We start from the raw sequence: 23,773 nt of genomic DNA on the forward strand, positions 1-23,773 counted from the left end.
CTGATCCTCTATCTTGAAAATTTTGCATGTGTGTTAATATTTGTTGTTTACCTTTTGTATAAAATTTATTTAGATCTTTTTCATTTGTGATTGTATAGTTGTATGTTGAGAATCTCAATTCTTTTATTTCATTAGTAGTATTCAATTTGAATTCACAGTACAATATTAGATTAACTTTTAATCCATTGTATATTTTAAGATTATCTTTTATTAACTGACATACAATAGGTTTTGCTGATGTCATAATGTGTTGTGGATCTTTAATTTTTAAGCTGTTTTCAATATTGTATGTTTGTAATCTATTTTGAAATGCTTTTTCAATTGAATGATAAACATGAATTTTTCGTTCATTAGGATGTTCAAATATATCTGTAGCAAATGGAAATAGTGTTTGAGTATTTTGAATCAACTGTAACAAATCACTTTTACATAATTTAGAATATCCACTAAGATTTAAATGTTTAGCTAATGTTTTATGTTCATTAACATTCATTTTTGATGGATCTTTATCTTCTATATTAGCAATAGATTCATTTTTAGGTGTTCTTTTTCTTTTATTAGATTCCTTAGCAATATCAATTGTATGTGGAAATAATAAATCCATTAATTCACTTTTACGCATTTTAGAGTAACCTTTAATCTTTATGCTTTTAGCTATTGCTCTAAGTTCATTCATCTTCATCTCCATTATGATAGCTCTATTTATTAAGGAAGAAAACTATTATTTTTGTTGTCTGTATTTGTTGTCTATTTACTTATGTAATTATTATTCAGAATATTTGGTAACTGTATTTTTACAAATAGATACAGATATATCTATTTATTAGGGATAAAAAGTAAACTAATTGTTGTCTGTATGTGTTGTCTCTTTTGTGTTTTTTTTTATATTACATAACTGATATTTATTAGCCTTATTTTGATAACTAGATACAGTTAGATGTATCTATTTACTTACATAATAATTATTCAGAATATTATACTCTATACAACATATGGTTATATAATTTGATAAAAAATATATTATAAGAATTAGTAGATATTTATAGATTCTTTTTCTTTTATAAGATCAGAATGAATTAATGATTTTTCATGCTGTTTAAGTTTACATCTAGCTACAATTCTACCACATTCACATGCTACCTTTTCAAATAATTTATCTTTGTTTGCTTCATAATATCTTTTAGTATAATAACATGCACACTGGTTACATACTCTACGGTGTCCATCTTTTACAAATTTATCAAAATGAAATTCATTAATATTTTTATCTTCTTTACATCTACAACATTTCTTAGTTGTATCCATTTATTACACTTAAAAACTCTAATTTATTGTTGTCTAAATTCTAATACATGTACCTTTTTATCTGATCTATCCATCATTCCTTTATATACAATATTACAACCAATTATAGCTGTACAATCATCCCAACCAATCATTTTTGCATATCTATCTGGTAGTATTATATTAAATTCATTATTAAGTTCAATAAATGTTTTAAAACCTAATTTAGTATTTTTGATTTCTACATTTGTAATATGATACGCTTTATCCACTTCAATGTCACATAATTTCACCAATGGTGTATTTTTATTAACACTATTAAGTCTAGTTAATAGTTCCATTTATATAGAAGAAAAATGTTTTAATTGTTGGATTGTATTGTTTAGTACAATTATTAGTTCTGATATTAACGAAGATGATTTAATACAATCTATACCAAATAGTGATAAATCAAATATACCATACTTTACTACTTTTTTGGTGAATTCATTATATTCATAAAAGGCATCATCTCTAAAAAAGTACAACATACCATTAATGTACCTAAATACTGAATTTATACCAGTTGGTAATCCAGAATATTCTCTACTTATAATACCACGTACTTTATATTTAAAATTACATTCATCTATTTCAGCATAGAAAAAGTCATTAAAGAAAATAAATGTTCTACCAGAATAAGTGTTCACTATGCCATTTAATTTGAAATTATTGCGTAAACCTGTACTAGATAGTGGTTTTGGATATCCTGATATCAATTGTAATGTATGTAAATGTATCATATATACCATATTATTGGAAAATATAACACGTTCACCACTAGGTCTCTGATATATACCATCTATACGGTTTACATCATTTGGTAAAAATGTTAACCAATCAGTTATTAATTGTGATTGTGGTATTGTATTTTGAATTATCCACACACATTTCTGATAAAAAACATATAAAATCCCATTCATAAATAATATGTGATCAATATGTTTAGTTTGACATAATGATATAGGTTCTGATTGTATAGGTGGTGAAATTGGTTTAATTGGTACTTGTGTTGGTTGTGTTGATTGTTTACCATATAAACATTGAATAGCATCAATATCATCTTGAGATAATTCTAAATGAGATCCATTATAGTATGCATACATTATTGAACCATAATCATCTGAATGTCGTAGACCTAATGAATGACCAATCTCATGTATTAATACTTCAAATAGATTTGTTTGTCCTTTTGGTGTATTAGTATTCATCTCTAAATACCATATTTCATCATCATCCATATGTATTTCTACAGGATTATTATTCATATGTGGAAAAAATGCATGACCTAAAACATTACCTTTACCATCTAAATCCTTTGAACAATGTATACTTTTATCAATTTCAAATTTATGTTTACGTCTTTTATTTGTAATTAAGATATCAGGATTATTGCTATCATGTTTAAACTGAATATCTATTTTATCTTGCCATATTTTAAATGCTGCATCAGTTAATTGTAATACTTTTTTAGTAGCACCTTTATAATGCCATTTGATATGTTGCTTATTCCATTTATACAAACTAGTTCTATAGCTACCAAATTCATCTTTTACGCCACATCTAGGCATGTTCATAAAATTTAAAGTATCATCACTTAATTCACCACTTATTTCAAGATTATATGTTAACTGAAATAACATTAATGCTTCTCTAAATGTATCATCACTAACATGAGTATTATCATTAACATTTGTAATATCTAAATATCCATAATCACTTAAATACTTTATTGCTTTACTCTTATCATTGGCATATATAATTTTAAACAACAATAAGAATATTATTGTTTTCATTTATATAGACTTAAAAAATTCAATCTTAATATTCTCATTCTTATCACTAAAATATAAATCAATAATATGGTTATCTATAGTTGAAGAAAATTCCCAATCAGATGATGTAATTGATTCTTTAAAATTTAGAAATACCTTTTCATCATAATTATAAATAATAATTCTATAAGTCGTATACAAGATTTTTTCATATTTAATATAACCAATTCTAAGATTATTATGTAAATAAAAATCAATGTTGAATTGTTCAAGTTTAGATATGACTTCTATCAGCCTCATTTATTATATAAAAAATAAACAGTTTGTTTCTTAAAATATTCATAAACAACACATATTTCCTCACCATTCAGATCATATACATAATTCAAAGATTCGTCATTTAACTGATTAATGAATATAATTACATCATCATCAGGATAACAGACAGATAGAAAAAACAGAAGTGCAAACTTCTTCATTTATATATATAAAAATTATTCACGTAATTATGTTGTCCTTACTAACCCAACTATTATGTGAATTATCAAATCCTAACCATTTAACATATACTTTATCACCTTTTGTTCTTAACACCTTTTCAATAAGATATACATCTGGATATTTTGTTTTCTGTATCTCATGTTCATAGAAATTACCTTTAATATCTTTTAATTTATATGTAATTGGATCTGAATAAATAACATCTTCAATTTCAAATAATTCTGTTGACCAATTAGCTGTATATCCTTTTTCAAATATTCCTTTTAATTTACTTATTCTAACTTGATCACCAATAGAATATTTAGCTTTATATGGATATATTACAGTAGCATTTGGTTTATAATTTTTATCATTAACATCTATTGGTTTCATATTTATTGTACTATGTTTAGTATTATTATAGTCATTTACTAGTTTTTGTAATATATCAACCCATTTATAGTTACCTTGAATATCAAATTGTTTCCACATTTTCTCTTTTAGTGTTCTATTAAATCGTTCTACAACTGATGCTTTAATTTCAGTAAATGTAGAATAGTGATTAACATTATATATTTTCATTAGTTTATTAAAATATTTATTATAAAATTCTTTTCCATTATCTGTTTGTAAATGTTTTGGTGATCTAATTTTAAATATATTATCAAATGCATTTGCTACATTTTCACCTGATTTATCGTTAATTGGAATAGCCCATGCATATTTAGAATATACATCAATAATAGTTAACATATATTTATATCCTTTATTAATTTTTGATATACCTTTTAAATTACCTGAATCCATTTCAACTAAATCGGCCTGCCATAAATCATCTATTCCAAATGATTCTACTTTTCTTCTATTATATTTTTTTCTCATTGGTTTATGTAGTTCATTTATTATATTTTCTCTACTTACAATTAAATTTTTTTTAAAAACTTACTCTTTTTTGTTTTACATACTGAACATATGCCTTCAATTCTATTACGTCCATTTTTAGTTATTGATCTATGTAGATCATGTGTATCTGTAAATGTTTTACACTTCAAACAATATATTTGATCATTCATTTATAAGGCTTAAAATTCTTCTTCATCTATTAATTCACCAAATATAATTAACTTAACATCAACTGGAACAGTTTTAACTGCATCATTTAATGTAACAGTTAGAAAATTTGATTTGTGTACAATTATTGATTGATTACCATTATTTACTTCATATAATTTATCAGCTACACTTACTGCAATATCAAAGTCATCAAATTTCAAATCTTTGTTTATATTCTTACCAACAACAACAATTCTTTTAAGTCTGAAATCATATTCAAAGTTGTGCATTTTTTGTTCATTTCCAGTCAGAAAGGTAAATTCAATTGTTTGTTTATCACAGATTTTATTTTCAAGATTATTTATTTTATTTATGTATGGTGATAAATCTGACTTTGAGAAATAATCTGAAAAAGCCTTTTCAATCTCCTTTTTTGTGAAGAAATTCTTAAAAGTGTTGTAGTTATCTTGATGAATCTGATTAATTTTTTCATTAAATTTTGTATTGGTAACATAGTTATTAAATTGTGTTAAAATAGACATGTATTCAGGTTTGGTAACATATTCTTTTTCTAAGTATCCTTTTGTAACAGCATCATAGTCATTAACTGGGTCATTTATATTTACTAACCGTTTACCTTTAAAACTAATATATTTTTTGGTAACCTCAAAAATCTCAATCAGTTCTTTTTCAAATACATTAATTACATTTTGAATTTTTGAATCCAATATTGAGTTTAGTTTATTAATTTGTTTGTTTTTTATATTTTCTGATTTTATTTTATTTCCAAAAATGTCCATTTATTAGATTCAAAATATCACTGAATTTATAACCATCTGCTAATAGCTTTAACACAAATATACATAAATGCCCACATATTACTTCATCATAATTTTGTATTCTCATTGCATTATAGTATAATTCATTTTCACCTAAATATTTAACTAGTTGATATGGTATATTGCCACCAAATGAATCAAACACAAATTTACCATCATTATTCTTATAATAACATATCCAATGTGTACCAACATGATCAGATGTGTCTAAATTTACTATTCCACATTCATTATTTTTAGGTTTATTAGATAACTCATCTATCATAAAAACACCTTTAAAATGTTTAATTTTTAGTTTTTTAGCTATATTTTCTAAATCAAAATTACTCAATGCTTGTGGATACATTTTCATTATTTTTTGCATCGTTTTTTTAACCCTGTACCTTTTTTCTCCATTTCCATATTATGCCTCTTTAATTCAGCTAATTCAGCATCATTTTTCTTTTTATTCATAACTGAACTAGCAACAGCTGCAGCACCACCCGCTAAAGATCCCAATGCTCCTAATGCTGCAAATAGTAAAGGTAGAAAACCACCTTCATGTTGTGTTAATCCACTACCTTCTTTCTTTTTCTGTAAATATTCAATAATCTTTTTCACAACTGGAATACCTAGTGTAATAAGTAAATTACCACCAATTTTTTTATCTCTTTTTCTTTTTTGAGCATTAGTTAAAAACTGATCAATACTATTTAGTTGATCATTATTGGCTTTAATTTTAAGTGCTTTTGGTTAATTTTTCCACTAGGTAGTAAAGTATAGTCAATACTGAATGTATTCATTTATATAGATTAAAAATCCCATCTATCTCATCAAGATATAGTCCCATTCCTAATTTTCTTTTAGTATACATTATACCTCTAACAGCAGTAGAAGCTAATTTTTCACCTAATGATGCATCTGAACTATACATTCTCTCTTTTGCTACATTTTGTAATATTTTATCAGCTATATGTCTTTTTTCTATATCTTTATTATCCCTATATGCAATATCATGCTGTTTACATGCTTCATCTAATGGATTTATACCTTTATCACCTCTAGATAACCTTTCATCTAATTTTGTACCTGGTCCACAATAATTATAACCAGGTAGATGCATTTCAAATGGTAATTTATTAATTAATGTATTTATCAAGCCTTTACCATATTTTTCATTCTTCCAAAATGTATGTGGTATATTATTCAAGAACCTAATTAAATATGGAATACCTTTTGGATCATTAATTATAAAGTCATTTAATTTATTTGTTAACATTTTAGTTATTCCTACCTTTTCATTGTAATAATTATTATTACCAGCCATTTCCTCACCATGAATTACCATTAATCTATCAATTAGTTGTCTAACATCATTCATCCATATATATTCAACTGGTTTTTCACTATATTTTTTAACAAATCCTGTACCTGATTTGGTTGGGGACACATCTGAATAATCTGATGAATCTATAGTTTGTTTTCTTTTTTGGGGGAAATAAATATCAACAATTTCTTTTATCAAATTATTGTATTTAACACCTTTACTTGATTTTATTTTATTTGGATTTTTATCAGAATATAATGCATCTGATTTGTATAATATATCTGCATAATTTGATAGATCAACAGGATAAAATTCATCATTCAAATCATCCATAGAAATATGTTTTTTAGTTAAAAGGTTCATTAATCCATCTGTACCATCATATTCATGTCCACCAATGATTAGTTTATCCCCTTTGAATTCTACAGGTAATTTACCAATGTACTTAAACATTCCAACAGGTCTTAATCCAAAAACTGGATCCTCACTATTATTGATATATTTTAACATTCTTTCACTTATATTTATAATTTTACCTTTGCTATCATCATTTTTATTAAGCATTTTTTTATTTTTTATTTCTTCATCATATTGAGTTAAAACATCTCGTATTTCAGATTCACTTAATGTAAAATCATTAATTGGTGCTATGTCATGATGGTGATGATATGGAATTATTTGTTTTTCTACCTCTCTATTTTCTTCAATAGCTTTCAGAACATTATCACCTATTTCTTCAAACCCTTGTTTTAATTGTTCTATAGCATCAATAACAGGTTGATCCTCTTTTTTATATTTTTCATATTCTGTTCTTGGTTGTTTTTTCCATGTTTTAAATTGTTCTTTTAATTTTTCTACTTTTTTTCTATTACGTTTAGCTTGTTTAACTATAGCTGAATCATATTTTGTAAACATTTATTTAGAATGAAAATGTGTTTATGTTGATGTTTGAGTTGACGTTTAACGTTTATGTTAACGTTTATGTTTATGTTTAACATTTATGTTTATGTTAACATTTATGTTTATGTTTATGTTTACGTTTATGTTCTTATGAAATGTTGTATTTTATTTCTATATTTTCCATCATTACATTTCCTTGTAATATCTATTGTTATAAAACCAAATTCATCATTCCAACATTTACTACATATTTCTTTAAATTCGTTAAATTTTAAATCACCACCAACAAATTCATTATAAACATGATGTAGATTCGTATCATCCTGTCTAAATATATTTAAGAAATTCAGATTATCTCTGACTAACTGTTTAGGTATTTTTGAGTATGTTTGAGCTAAATAAAAACAATCAATTCCTTTATGTCTACCTCTAGTAAAATATTCTCTTACTATATCTTGATTTTCTAGGATAAAATCATCAAATATTACAATTGAATTATCATCACAATCATCTAATGGTACAATGTCATCATTGCTACTAATAAATGATGCTAATGAATCACCTGTTATATCTTCAATTTTATTACATTTTTTAATTAGTTGTTGATATTTTGATTGATCTAAGCTTTTAGAATAAATATATACATGGTTTATTTTATCCCAATTTAACCAGCCTGGTGCTAATAAATAGTTATCAATCATTAATGTTGTTTTACCACATCCACTTGGTCCTATAATTGCACATCTAATTGAATTAGGTAACAGTTTCCCATGCTTATTTTTTACCTTTTTCTCTGGTATTCTAATTTTTGGTTCCCAATCAATTTTATTCATTTAATTAATAATAAATGAGTAGATTATTTCAATTGAGTGGTAATTCATCAGTACTTAAAAAAAGATTAAATGTACCTATCAGAGATAACTTTAATAGTGTAGCATTAGTTGGATTTTATACAACATTTTTAACACCTAATATAACATCTGAAAATAATAAATTATAGTGTGATGGTGAAACAATTATATTTCCTATTGGTCATTATAATTTAAAAAATATAGAAAAATTTATTCATACAAAAAACCCTAATATAAATATTAAAGCAGATGAAATTTTAAATAGAGTTGTTATTGAGAGTGATAAAGAAATATATATGGATATACAAAAAGATGATAATATAGCACCTCTGTTAGGTTTTACTAATCAAACAATTAATCCAAAACAAAGAACTGTTGCTAATGATGTACCTAAAATTATACCATTTGAATTAATTAATATTAATTTTAATTTAGCTGATGGTATGTATATAAAGCATAATGATCATTTTTATAGAGAAACTAATATTATTGCTTCTTTTAAACCAAATGTTGAATTTGGTGCACCAATAATATATGAACCATCTCATCCATTATTTGTTCCTATTCATGATAAAATATATGATTTAGAAGTAACTATAACTGATGACAATGATAATTTAATTGATTTCAATGGGGCACAAATAACAGTTATATTGGAGATGAAATGATACATTTTTCTTCTTAATAAATGAAGAAGATTGAAAGCTATCAATTTCAATCATTTCCAGTGAATGAAAAAACAAAAAATAACCTAAATATTCCCAATAAGGATACAGAAATTAATATACATGTTGGTGATGGATGGTTGCATCCTAATATGGCTCAATTGTACATGAGTTTTAGTATTATTAAAACTGATGGAACTAATTATCCAACATATGATGGAAAATCCAATAAGAAGCTAATTGATAACTATGTAGCAAAACTATTTGACTTTATAACCATAAGAAAGGGTAATCATGTTTTATCTAGAATTGAACATCCATTTATTTCATCATCAGTTTTGTTACATTTAACATCATGTGTTACTGATAAAATAAGTATGGAAGGACATATAGTTAACAATGGAAAATTAAGAAAGAAGAAAAATGAAGTATTATATCCATTGGAAATGTTAGGTGGATTTTTTAATGATTACCAAGAAATGATGTTTGAAGGTGATCTTACTGTATGTTTCACATGGTCATCAAGTGCAAATGATTGTATTTTGAGATGGGCTGATTATAATAATGCTGGAGTTGAAATTAAAGATACACTTCCAAGTGAAGGTAAAATCATAGTTGAGAATATGGAAATTCGTGTACCCGTTGTTAAATTTGAACCTAATTATGAACTTGAACTACGAGAAAATATACTGAAAAATCCAAAAATACCAATATCATTTTATGAATTACAAACTGTAGAAGTAGCTGGATTAAATGGTAAGGAAAAATTCGAATTAGACATCACAAATTATTATAACTCAATGGAATTTGATATGCCTTACTTTATATTTGTTGTATTTCAAACTAATCGTAAAAATAATCAATTGCTTGATTCATCATTATATGATCATGTTATGTTACAAAACCTATATCTGAAAAATGGGAGAAATGAATTATTTCCTCAAGAAATGTGGAATTTAGATCCACCATACGATTATTTGAAAGCTTATGATTCATTTCGTGATTTTAAAAGGTTAAAACAAAATGGAGATGGAAATGTTGATGTTAATCCATATAATTATATAACAAATTATCCTATTTATGTAATTAATATGGCACATAGAAAAAATACAGTTGTTACACAAAAAACAACTATGAAGTTATGTGCTACTTTTAAGGATAAAATACCTGATAATACACTAGCCTACATAGTCATGTATGGAAAGAAAAATCTCACTTATGATGCACAACACAGAATACTGACAGAGAACTTTTAATCCCATATATCAATATCTTCATCTTCATCTTCTTGTTTCTTATACTCATTTTCTTCATGTTTCTTTTTCTCATTTAAAAATTGTTCCCATATACTAATATTACATTTTGTGTTTTGTATTTTTATTTGATGTTCAATATTTAATAGTTCAGCTATTTTTGCAATTATATATTTGTATGGTACTGCCTTACCTTTGTAAAAGTGATTAAACATCTCAAATAATTCTATAATACGATCCTTTTCATTACCAGTAAACATGTCCACTATTACACCATTTTCTATAGTTACACGTAAGTTCATTAAATGTTTATTAAAATATTTAAATCTATATTTTTTATTATTATGAACACTCACTTTATCAGGATTACAGATATAACATCTTGTACCAACAATACTCCATTGTGAACAATTTTGACAATATTCAGGTGCATAATATTCAGATGGATAATGTATATCATCAGGTATATCAATTTGAACTGCTTTTTCGAATTGTTGAACTAGTCTACTATCATCATTTTGTATTTCATTTTGAATGTTACTAGTGTTCTTTGAATAATATCTATTTTTTCTATCTTGATTTGTACATTTCTTACATATAGATCTTGGTTTACCTAATTTCATTCCATATTCTGATATATCTTTTATCATCTCACATTTAGTACATTTTTGTACTGTTTCATTTTGAATGTTACTGGTTTTCTTTGGCTGATATCTGTTTTTTCTATCTTGATTTATACATTTCTTACATATTGACCTTGGTTTACCTAATTTAAGTCCATATGCAGATATATCTTTTACCATATCACATTTGGTACACTTCTTTGATATGTTGTCCATTTATTATATAAAAAAATGTAAGTATTTGCTGTCCACTATTTGTTGTCTATGTTTTATATATGAAAATATATTGTATATTATTGTTTCATCATCATTCATTGTATATATGTATACATTATATAAACATCATTATTAGTAATTGTATATAAGTAAATAATTAGAATAACCAACACCATCTATAATTGTATGTATGTATATATGTTGTATATATTATATTTATTAATGTATGTATTCTATATATTTAGATTATTGTTTCATCATCATTCATTGTATATATTATGTAAACATAATTATTTGTAATTGTATATATGTATATATTTAGATTATTCAACACCATCTATAATTTATATAGTATTATCTAAAAGAGACACTTTATGCATTTCCCTAATTTTGTGGTTGTATCATTGTAAAAATATGAACAATAGCTGATTTCGATGTAAAATGGTCTAAAAATAGCATAAAATAGGGTTTAAATAGCTGATTTTGGTAATTGGGGTAGAACATACATTTCCTATCTACTCTTAGCAATGATAAATAAATCAGAAGCATGCTGTATGATGACTGACTGAGAACATCATGACGTCGATGCAATTTAAAATACGAGAATTGCGGAAAATTTAATAAATACATAAAACCGAGGGAGTACTGGCATATATGCCTTAGTGTGGTCACTAATGGTGCACCAAATGGCGTAATATAAAGGTGTTGACAGATAGAACTCAAGTGATGTGACTTAACATAAATCATGTTGTGTCTCTTTGTCAATAACAAATACATACAGCCTGATCCTCTCCCTACGTCGAACAGATGTGAAGAACTATAGACCTATATCTCTAACGTCGATCAGTTGTAGAATTTTGGAACACGTATTATGTTCGAGTATAATGACTTTTCTGGAGACTAGAAATCTACTCTGTAGGAATCAGCATGGGTTTCGAAAAAGACGGTCGTGTGAAACCCAGCTCGTGCTATTCGTCCACGAGACTCAGAGGGCCATAGACACGGGTTCCCAGGTAGATGCCGTGTTTCTTGACTTCCGCAAGGCGTTCGATACAGTTCCCCACAGTCGTATAATGAACAAAGTAAGAGCATATGGACTATCAGACCAATTGTGTGATTGGATTGAAGAGTTCCTAGATAACAGAACGCAGCATGTCATTCTCAATGGAGAGAAGTCTTCCAAAGTAAGAGTGATTTCAGGTGTGCCGCAGGGGAGTGTCATAGGACCGTTGCTATTCACAATATACATAAATGACCTTGTGGATGACATGGGAAGGCTTTTTACAGATGATGCTGTGGTGTATCGAGAGGTTGTAACAATGGAAAATTGTACTGAAATGCTGGAGGATCTGCAGCGAATTGAGGCATGGTGCAGGGAATGGCAATTGAATCTCAATGTAGACAAGTGTAATGTACTGCGAATACATAGAAAGATAGATCCCTTATCATTTAGCTACAAAATAGCAGGTCAGGAACTGGAAGCAGTTAATTCCATAAATTATCTGGGAGTACGCATTAGGAGTGATTTAAAATGGAATGATCATATAAAGTTGATCGTTGGTAAGCAGATGCCAGACTGAGATTCATTGGAAGAATCGTAAGGAAATGCAATCCGAAAACAGAGGAAGTAGGTTACATTACGCTTGTTCGCCCATTGCTTGAATACTGCGCAGCAGTGTGGGATCTGTGCCAGATAGGGTTGATAGAAGAGATAGAGAAGATCCAACGGAGAGCAGTTCGCTTCGTTACAGGATCATTTAGTAATCGCGAAAGCGTTACGTAGATGATAGATAAAATCCAGTGGAAGACTGTACAGGAGAGACGCTCAGTAGCTCGGCACGGTCTGTTGTTAAAGTTTCGAGAATATACCTTCACCGAGGAGTCGAGCAGTATATTGCTCCCTCCTACGTATATCTCGCGAAGAGACCATGAGGATAAAATCAGAGAGATTAGAGCCCACACAGAGGCATACCGACAATCTTTCTTTCCACGAACAATACGAGACTGGAGCAGAAGGGAGAACCGATAGAGGTACTCAAAGTACCCTCCGCCACACACAGTCAAGTGGCTTGCAGAGTATGGATGTAGATGTAGACCCACACCCACTCAAGTGCAAATACGTATGCACGCGCGCGTGCACACACACACACACACACACACACACGCACACACACACACACACACACACACACACACACACACACACACACACACAAACACACACACACAGCGCCCTTTTACCTAGAGTGTAACAGGTACTACTGCTAGTAATTCGTGGCTGCTGCCACAGTAATGCTCGCATGAAATTGAAAGACATGCCCTAAGATCACGAAATAATAATGCTGCTGCTGCTGCTGCTGCACTTACATTGTGATGTTAATCATGTAACTCATCTCACACTTACAAGTCTTTTCCAACTTCCGACCTATACCACTATGTACTGACGCTGCTGCTACAGGTGTACACATCAAGTTAAACGGATCACGACAGACAGGACGACACACGAAAATGTCAATTTTCTCTTTTGCACCACTTTGTGCTGACACTACTGCTGACATCATAACGTGACAAATAGACCGACTTATGGAAATATTAATTTTTTTCAACATCCTCTGCACATCACAAAGTGTTGGTGCATAAGTTAACTTGCTGGAACTGGAAGTAGCTGGTGTGGCTATGATGCTGCTGCTGCATGCTCTAACGTTGTGCTGCTCGAAGCAACATTGCGAATGGGCGCTGAAATACAGTATTAGTAGCAACAATATTCCTATCGTTTGTGACGAATACGTTTTGTTGCCAATATTAATATGTGACAGATACTAATAACTGCCCACACAGACGACGGCAGTCTCAGGCAACTGCAGTGTGGTTTCAGTTGCCTCAGACTGCTGTCATGTGTGAGAATTTCGTTTGCGCGAGTGTGTGTATGTGTGTCTATTGTTGAGGAAGACCAATGGCCGAAAGCTTTAACTGTGAAAGTTTTTTTGTTGTGCCTGTCTGCGACTCAGCATCTCCACTACATGGTGTGTGGAAACTTTCCTTCTCATAATATTGTCACTGTGAGGAGAGAACGACGAGGTGCCTTCACAGACACGTGCCAGGCAAGTGTGCTCGGACACTTACCGTTTGTGTCTTATAATAATGAGATGCCAGACGAAATGAATACTAACTTTTAGACTTCATGCAAATGAAGCAGTTATCTGTAAAGAACTAGTACCTGAAAAAAAAAAAGCAGCACAAATATCTGGTCAGATCTGGATAACATTTTGAACTACTGCGAAGATTGGCAACTTCCTTCAATTGTCCGTAAATGTATGTGGTGCAGTCAAAGAAAGGCAGGAAACTGGTATCGTATGATCACTGGACTTCGTCAATTCGTAGAGATACCTGGATGTATGGCAGTCCCTTGGAGACAGAGGCCAAAATTTTCCACGAAATCCTACTTGCAAGTAAATATTAATTGAAAATATTCTGCCTTGAGCGAAACACAGTTTCACGTTTTTCATCCATCCTTATTCTGGTGATGTTTTTTACTTCATGGAGTAATTTTCCAAGAGGAAACTTATAATGTCAGCACTGTGGCATTTACCAGATTCGAAGTATTGTAAGAAGCATATACAGGGTGTTACAAAAAGGTACGGCCAAATTTTCAGGAAACATTCCTCACACACAAATAAAGAAAATATGTTATGTGGACATGTGTCCGGAAACGCTTAATTTCCATGTTAGAGCTCATTTTAGTTTCGTCCACCTACGCTCAATGGAGCAGGTTATCATGATTTCATACGGGATACTCTACCCGTGCTGCTAGAACATGTGCCTTTACTAGTACGACACAACATGTGGTTCATGCACATTTCAGTCGAAGTGTTCGTACGCTTTTCGACAGATATGGTGACCAATTGATTGGTAGAGGCGGACTAATTCCGTGGCCTCCACGCTCTCCTGACTTCAACCCTCTTGACTTTCATTTATGGCGGCATTTGAAAGCTCTTGCCTACGCAACCCCGGTACCAAAGGTAGAGACTCTTCGTGCCCGTATTGTGGACGGCTGTGATACAATACGCCATTCTCCAGGGCTGCATCAGCGCATCAGGGATTCCGTGCGACGGAGGGTGGATGCATGTATCCTTGCTAACGGAGGACATTTTGAACATTCCCTGTAACAAAGTATTTGAAGTGACGGTGGTACGTTCTGTTGCTGTGTGTTTCCATTCCATGATTAATGTAATTTGAAGAGAAGTAATAAAATGAGCTCTAACATGGAAAGTAAGCATTTCCGGACACATGTCCACATAACATATTTTCTTTCTTTGTGTGTGAGGAATGTTTCCTGAAAGTTTGGCCGTACCTTTTTGTAACACCCTGTATATGTTAATGGCACATAGTGTTCTTGAAGTCGCTGTCTGCTATTCGCAGTTCATCTGGTATCTGGGTATTGAAAATAACAGGAAGCGACATGATTAACAGCATTTGCTATTAACTGTACTTATACGCATATAACATTTTACTTATCGTTCGGCAGAGAAATAGAGAAACCCACTGATGGGTGTGAAACATCGCCAAAGCATTTATTGGTAAGAAAAAAGAAATTGTGTTTTGTGTAAGGTAAAATGATTTCAAATCGCAATTATCGTTGAAACAAACAAAGACATGAATATTGAGTTTCCATGAAGAAAAGTCAGCTCATGCTGAATACCTATTTTAAAAGTTTCAAGACAAGTATTGGTAGAAGAATCTGAGACTATAGTACGGACCCTTAGCTGCTTCCCATGTAGGGACAACAAAGAGAAGATGAGACTAATTTGCAGCATGCACAGAGGCGAAATGAATTGGAAGACAGCCCATTATGAGGTACTATAGAAACTACCCTCTTCCACGCACTTCTAATTGCTTTACAGAGTACGGGTATAGAAGTAGATTTACATGTTATCGACATCTTTATCTTTCCCTTACAAAAATTGGTCTCTCAAATGAATATTTCCTTTTGTATAGGAAAAAACCTACGTCCGAAGTTCGGTTACTGAAGCAACGAAATAACACGGGAAGTAGAATAATAAGCTATCCAAATGGGTGATAATCACAGGTGCATGCACCCCTATTCTCCAATAACTTAATTATTGCTTCAGTTTGCTTACTATTTGTATCCATCAGCTTTTCCTTCAGTTGCACACTTTAAAAATGGTATTGTTAGAAATCGAATTACTTATGGGCGAGAGAACCAGTTTATGTTATATTATATTATAGCTGAATGGAGGAAAAGTAAATATCGCATTTTGTAATATTATTACGCTTATGTATGTACCCAAAAGTGAAGTTCGTATGATAAGGACAGCGTTCCATCTCCATAATGAAGGAGTACGTAGGAAGTTACACATGCTATCCAAAAGAATCCAAGACTCACACAACTACTTCCTTAAGTATCTAGATGTCTCCCTCTATCCATCACTGTTACCTAGGCAACACCTACGAACCTGTCAAAGAAGCTTGACTCAGTAACTAATCTATTGCACCAATCTTGCGGGAACAACTGGAAGGCAAATTCTGATACGCTGTGCAATGCTACAATTTCACAAGTGTACTCAGATCCAGGTTGTTGTAGGCTTCATGCGAAAACAGCGCACATACACATGAGACAGAATGAGACTGAACAGCTCTCCCCAGGATCCACTAGCTGTATGCCTGAAGTCATACAGGTCACTTTGAGTTGATATTTAGGTTAGAGAAGTTTTCGACGTTACAGGGAATTGGAATGAACATCCACCGACAAAGCCCACGTAATTCAATACCGAACGAGAAAGGTGGCAGTAGTTTGATCTTCCTTTTTGGTAGTCATCAGGACTCTAGCACATCCAACTGTCACACGGAAGACATGGCCACATCCTGAGTAAGAGGGGTTGTAGTGAAAGTGCCTGCATACGACTGTGGTGTCTAAGAGCAGGCAGCGAGACTTACCGTGGAGAGCTGCCCTCACCGTGTTTATAAAATCAATCTGAAAGGCTTACATGAAGTGACACCGAGTGTCACAATGTGGTTACGAAATATCTGCTCTGATCTCGGCATACTTTGTGTATCTACATCTATATCTACATCGATACTCTGCAAATAACATCTAAGTGCCTGGCAGAGGGTTCATCGAACCACCTTCACAATTCTCTATTATTCCAATCTCGTGTAGCGCGTGGCAAGAATGAACACCTACATCTTTCCGTACGAGCTCTGATTTCCCTTATTTTATCATGGTGATCGTTCCTCCTTATGTGGGTCGGTGTCAACAAAATATTTTCGCATTCGTAGGAGGAAGTTGGTGTTGTGGCTTGGCAAGACAGCCAAGCCACTATGAGGAAGCCGAAAGGCACGCCTTTAAGCTCACGCAGGATGGCGTGAGGTCTGGAACAGGTAAAGTAATTGAGACTAGCAAATAAAGTACGAAGCTACTGGAATACTTAACTTTAATCCATAAGTGGTGAACATAGCTCTTGACGGTACATGCATCACAAGATAAATAGCAAATGATAATGGCGGCTTGCTAGGTCGTAGCAAATGACGTAGCTGAAGGCTATGCTAACTATCGTCTCGGCAAATGAGAGCTTAATTTGTCAGTGAACCATCGCTAGCAAAGTCGGCTGTACAACTGGGGCGAGTGCTAGGACGTCCCTCTAGACCTGCCGTGTGGCGGCGCTCGGTCTGCAATCACTGACAGTGGCGACACGCGGGTCCGACGTATACTAACGGACCGCGGCCGATTTAAAGGCTACCACCTAGCAAGTGTGGTGTCTGGCGGTGACACCACAGTTGGTGATTGGAATTTCGTGAGAAGATTCCGTCGCAACGAAAAACACATTTCTTTTAATGATGTGCAGCCCAAATCCTGTATCATTTCTGTGACACTCTCTCCCATATTTCGCGATAATACAAAACGTGCTGCCTTTCTTTGAACTTTTTCGATGTACTCCATCAGTCCTATGTGGTAAAGATCCCACACCGCGCAGCGGTATTCTAAAAGAGGACGGACAACTGTAGTGTAGGCAGTCTCCTTAGTACGTCTGTTACATCTTCTAATTGCCCTGCTAATAAAACGCAGTATTTGGTTAGACTTCCCCTCAACATTTTCTATGTGTTTCTTCCAATTTAAGTTGTTCGTAATTGTAATACCTAGGTATTTAGTTGAATTTACGGCTTTTAGATTAGACTGATTTATCGTGTAACTGAAGTTTAACGAGTTCCTTTTGGCACTCATGTGGGTGACCTCAAACTTTTCCTTATTTAGGGTCAACTGCCACTTTTCACACTATTCAGATATCTTCTCTAAATCGTTTTGCAGTTTGTTTTGATCTACTGATGACTTTATTAGTCGATAAACGACGGCTTCATCTGCAAACTACCGAAGACGGCTGCTCAGATTGTCTTCCAAATCGTTTATATAGATAAGGAATAGCAAAGGGCCTATAACACTACCTTGGCGAACGCCAGAAATCACTTCTGTTTTACTCGATGACATTCCGTCAGTTACTACGAGCTGTGACCTCTCTGACAGGAAATCACAAATCCAGTCACAAAACTTAGACGATATTCCATAAGCACGGAATTTCACTACGAGCCTTCCGGAAATCCAGGAATACGGAATCGATCTAAAATCCCTTGTCAATAGCACTGAACACTTCATGTTAATAAAGAGCTAGTCGTGTTTCACAGGAACGATGTTTTCTAAACCCATGTTGACTGTGTGTCAATAGACCGTTTTCTTCGAGGTAATTCATAATGTTCGAACACAATGTATGTTCCAAACTCCTGCTCCATAGTGACGTTTAACGATATGGGCCTGTAATTTAGTGGATTACTCCTACCTTTCTTGAATATTGGTGTGACCTGTGCCACTTTCCAGTCCTTGGTACGGATCGTTCGTCGAGCGAACGGTTGTATATGATTGTTAAGTATGGAGCTAATGCATCGGCATACACCGAAAGGAACCTAATTGGCATAGAGTCTGGACAAGAAGACTTGCTTTTATTAAGTGATTTAAGTTGCTTCACTACTCCGAGGATATTTACTTCTACGTTACTCATGTTGGCAGCTGTTCTCGGTTCGAGTTCTGGAATATTTACTTCGTCTTCTTTTGTGAGGGCATTTCGGAAGGCTGTGTTTAGTAACACTTCTTTGGCAGCACTCCCTTCGATAGTATCTCCATTGCCATCGCGCATAGAAGGCATTGATTGTTTCTTGCCGCTAACGTACTTCACATACGACCAGAATCTCTTTGGATTTTCTGCCAGGTTTCGAGAAAAAGTGTTTATGGTTGTGTATGTTCTGGAAAGACACATGACAATGATGATCTTCCTATACTAGAACGTTTCTTTGTCATGTCATTGTTTTGGATGAATGTGTGCACAGGCCGGCCGAAGTGGCCGTGCGGTTCTAGGCGCTGCAGTCTGGAACCGCAGGTTCGAATCCTGTCTCGGGCATGGATGTGTGTGATGTCCTTAGGTTAGTTAGGATTAACTAGTTCTAAGTTCTAGGGGACTAATGACCTCAGAAGTTGGGTCCCATAAGGCTCAGAGCCTTTTTTTTGTGTGCACAGGTATTGTTGTATTTTAACACAGACCACTCACTTTATCAAAATAATCAGGAGACTTGCGTAGCACTGACAGTCTACGCCAGAATAACTCAGCCTTGGCACATGCGTAATGACCTGCGCACCCCTATCGAAGAAAGACATAAAACTTTGGCAACTGAGAAACTGAGTTTAACTTTCACTATTCTGTTCTAGAAAATACAGAAATATTTCAGAACATCACTTGTTACGTCAAGTGATTCCATTTTATTTTGAAGGCTGAACGACACAGAGTGGGACGTGGAGTCGCTGACAACAGGTCGCCTGGCGCATCGCACGCTCTTCCGGCTAGTGCGCGCTGTTCGGCGCATTACAAAAGCTGTAGTCGCCAGGAGAAGATGTGAGGAATACCGAGTCTTGCATCTTAACGAGGGGGTCGAGAACAAAACTGGTGAGTATGTTATTTGGAAGTATGTTGATGATACATAAAGTGCAATATGCTCATGAAGGGTATGCTTCCAAGAAACTCTTGTCTAATATAAGGCTCTGAGCACTGTGGGACTTAACATCTTAGGTCATCAGTCCCCTATAACTTAGAACTACTTAAACCTAACTAACCTTAGGACATCACACACATCCATGCCCGAGGCAGGATTCGAACCTGCGACCGTAGCTGTCCCGCGGTTCCGGGCTGAAGCGCCTAGAACCGCACGCTGTTTCAGATATAACAATTGTGTCATAATCAAATACATAAAAAACAGTAAACTTAGAATGAAAAATAATCACAACAGAAGGGACAAAAAGAGTATTTGCTAGTAACCAGGTTTCTCTTGAGGAATCTGTACCCTTCATAATAAACGCAAACATTAGCCCCTTAATGACGCGTGCCGCCAATTTGCATCAGACGAATGCGGTGCTAAAAACTGGCAGGTTGCCTGTTTCTGAATTCTAATGCCATCCACATCTACATCTACATGATTACTCTGCAATTCACATTTAAGTGCTTGGCAGAGGGTTCATCGAACCACAATCATACTATCTCTCTACCGTTCCACTCCCGAACAGCGCGCGGGAAAAACGAACACCTAAACCTTTCTGTTCGAACTCTGATTTCTCTTATTTTATTTTGATGATCATTCCTACCTATGTAGGTCGGGCTCAACAAAATATTTTCGCATTCGGAAGAGAAAGTTGGTGACTGAAATTTCGTAAATAGATCTCGCCGCGACGAAATACGTCTTTGCTATAATGACTTCCATCCCAATTCGCGTATCATATCTGCCACACACTCTCCCCTACTACGTGATAATACAAAACGAGCTGCCCTTTTTTGAACCTTTCGATGTCCTCCGTCAATCCGACCTGGTAAGGATCCCACACCACGCAGAAATATTCTAACAGGGGACGAACGAGTGTAGTGTAAGCTGTCTCTTTAGTGGACTTGTTGCATCTTCTAAGTGTCCTGCCAATGAAACGCAACCTTCCCCACAATATTATCTATGTGGTCTTTCCAACTGAAGTTGTTCGTAATTTTAACACCCAGGTACTTAGTTCAATTGACAGCCTTGAGAATTGTACTATTGATCGAGTAATCGAATTCCAACGGATTTCTTTTTGAACTCATGTGGATCACCTCACACTTTTCGTTATTTAGCGTCAACTGCCACCTGCCACACCATACAGCAATCTTTTCTAAATCGCTTTGCAACTGATACTGGTCTTCGGATGACCTTACTAGACGGTAAATTACAGCATCATCTGCGAACAACCTAAGACAACTGCTCAGATTGTCACCCAGGTCATTTACATAGGTCAGGAACAGCAGAGGTCCCAGGACGCTTCCCTGGGGAATACCTGATATCACTTCAGTTTTACTCGATGATTTGCCGTCTATTACTACGAACTGCGACCTTCCTGACAGGAAATCACGAATCCAGTCGCACAACTGAGACGATACCCCGTAGGCCCGCAGCTTGATTAGAAGTCGCTTGTGAGGAACGGTGTCAAAAGCTTTCGGGAAATCTAGAAATACGGAATCAACTTGAGATCCCCTGTCGATAGCGGCCAGTACTTCGTGCGAATAAAGAGCTAGCTGCGTTGCACGAGAACGATGTTCTCTGAAGCCATGCTGATTACGTATCAATAGATCGTTCCCTTCGAGGTGATTCATAATGCCTGTAGATGCTGATTCTTCATGAAGCTACCAACGCTTCTGACAAGTGCAGCATTCTCCTAAGTGTTTCATGTATCTCTAAAAGCACCACGATTTTTTATTTTTATCTGTAATCTGGCAATTTATTCAGGGGTTACTGGCTAAGAACAGTTGTTGTTGTGGTCTTCAGTCCTGAGACTGGTTTGATGCAGCTCTCCATGCTACTCTATCCTGTGCAAGCTCCTTCATCTCCCAGTACCTACTGCAATCTACATCCTTCTGAATCTGCTGAGTGTATTCATCTCTTGGTCTCCCTCTACGATTTTTACCCTCCACGCTGCCCTCCAATACTAAATTGGTGATCCCTTGATGCCTCAGAACATGTCCTACCAACCGATCCCTTCTTCTGGTCAAGTTGTGCCACAAACTCCTCTTCTCCCCAATCCTATTCAGTACCTCCTCATTAGTTATGTGATCTACCCATCTAATCTTCAGCATTCTTCTGTAGCACCACATTTCGAAAGCTTCTATTCTCTTCTTGTCCAAACTATTTACCGTTCATGTTTCACTTCCATACATGGCTACACTCCATACAAATACTTTCAGAAATGACTTCCTGACACTTAAATCTATACTCGATGTTAACAAATTTCTCTTCTTCAGAAACGCTTTCCTTGCCATTGCCAGTCTGCATTTTATATCCTCTCTACTTCGACCATCATCAGTTATTTTGCTCCCCAAATAGCAAAACTCCTTTACTACTTTAAGTGTCTCATTTCCTAGTCTAATACCCTCAGCATCACCCGACTTAATTCGACTACATTCCATTATCGTCGTTTTGCTTTTGTTGATGTTCATCTTATATCCTCCCTTCAAGACACCATCCATTCCGTTCAACTGCTCTTCCAAGTCCTTTGCTGTCTCTGACAGAATTACAATGTCACTAAGAACAGTATTCAGTTGAAATCAGATACTAACATCAGTAAGGAAACTAATCACCTCTCCACGAGACCACGCTAAGTACCAGAACCTTAGACCGCCTCTAAGGTTGGTAAAGGCCTGGCTTTCGCAATGGGGTGAGAGGCCATATCCACCTGACATCACTCATTAAATCATACAGAGTTACCAGATTGCGGGGATACCGACTGCTGTGTTTCAGAGGCTTCTGCCAGGTGTTTTCTGTAAGATTCAGATCGAGTGATCTAGTGGCCCAGGCGAAGAAACCTAAAAATTCTATATATGATGTACAACATTTACCACTGGCTGCTTAGGATGCCCAGCTTAGAGAGCAGCTAGATACGCATCAGTTTTAAGATTTCTGTACACGATGTATTACCATTAGTGGGGGCCCTTGTGGGTGCCAAAGTGAAAGGGGCACCAGACGCACCACAACTGTAAGATTTCTCTACATGATGTGCCGGAATGTGTGGTGAACCCTAGGAGCCACAAAATGAGAGGTGCCCTAGGGGTGCCACAACACAACTATAAGGATTCTGCAAATCATGTAGGTATCAAAAATAGTTGTGTATGCCAGGAACACCAAGTTCAGTGGGGTGCCAGCTGCACCACTTGTAAGATATCTATACATAAAGTTACACAAATAGTAGTGCCTAGTGGTGGTCCATAGATACGAGAGCAACAATTGTAAGTTTTCTTTATATATGACATACCATCATTAGTAACTGTCATTATGGGCCCCAAGGTAAAAGAATGTGCCTGGGGTGCCACAACTATAAGATTTCCAAACAACATCACTATTTATAGCTGTTGCTTGATGCCCCAAAAC

At 33.9% G+C, this 23,773-nt stretch overlaps 1 protein-coding gene across 1 annotated transcript in view; it reads left to right on the forward strand.

Moving 5' to 3' along the window:
- The window catches only part of LOC126212615 (uncharacterized), a 176,463-nt gene that overhangs the window by 49,852 nt on the left and 102,838 nt on the right, over positions 1 to 23,773 (forward strand). Inside the window, exon 3 of the mRNA XM_049940045.1 lies at positions 20,114 to 20,286. Within this exon, the coding sequence (XP_049796002.1) occupies positions 20,114 to 20,286 (173 nt within the window). The remainder of the gene's footprint in view (positions 1 to 20,113; positions 20,287 to 23,773) is intronic.

Source organism: Schistocerca nitens, chromosome 11 (genome assembly GCF_023898315.1).
Source record: "Schistocerca nitens isolate TAMUIC-IGC-003100 chromosome 11, iqSchNite1.1, whole genome shotgun sequence".
Taxonomy (NCBI): domain Eukaryota; kingdom Metazoa; phylum Arthropoda; class Insecta; order Orthoptera; family Acrididae; genus Schistocerca; species Schistocerca nitens.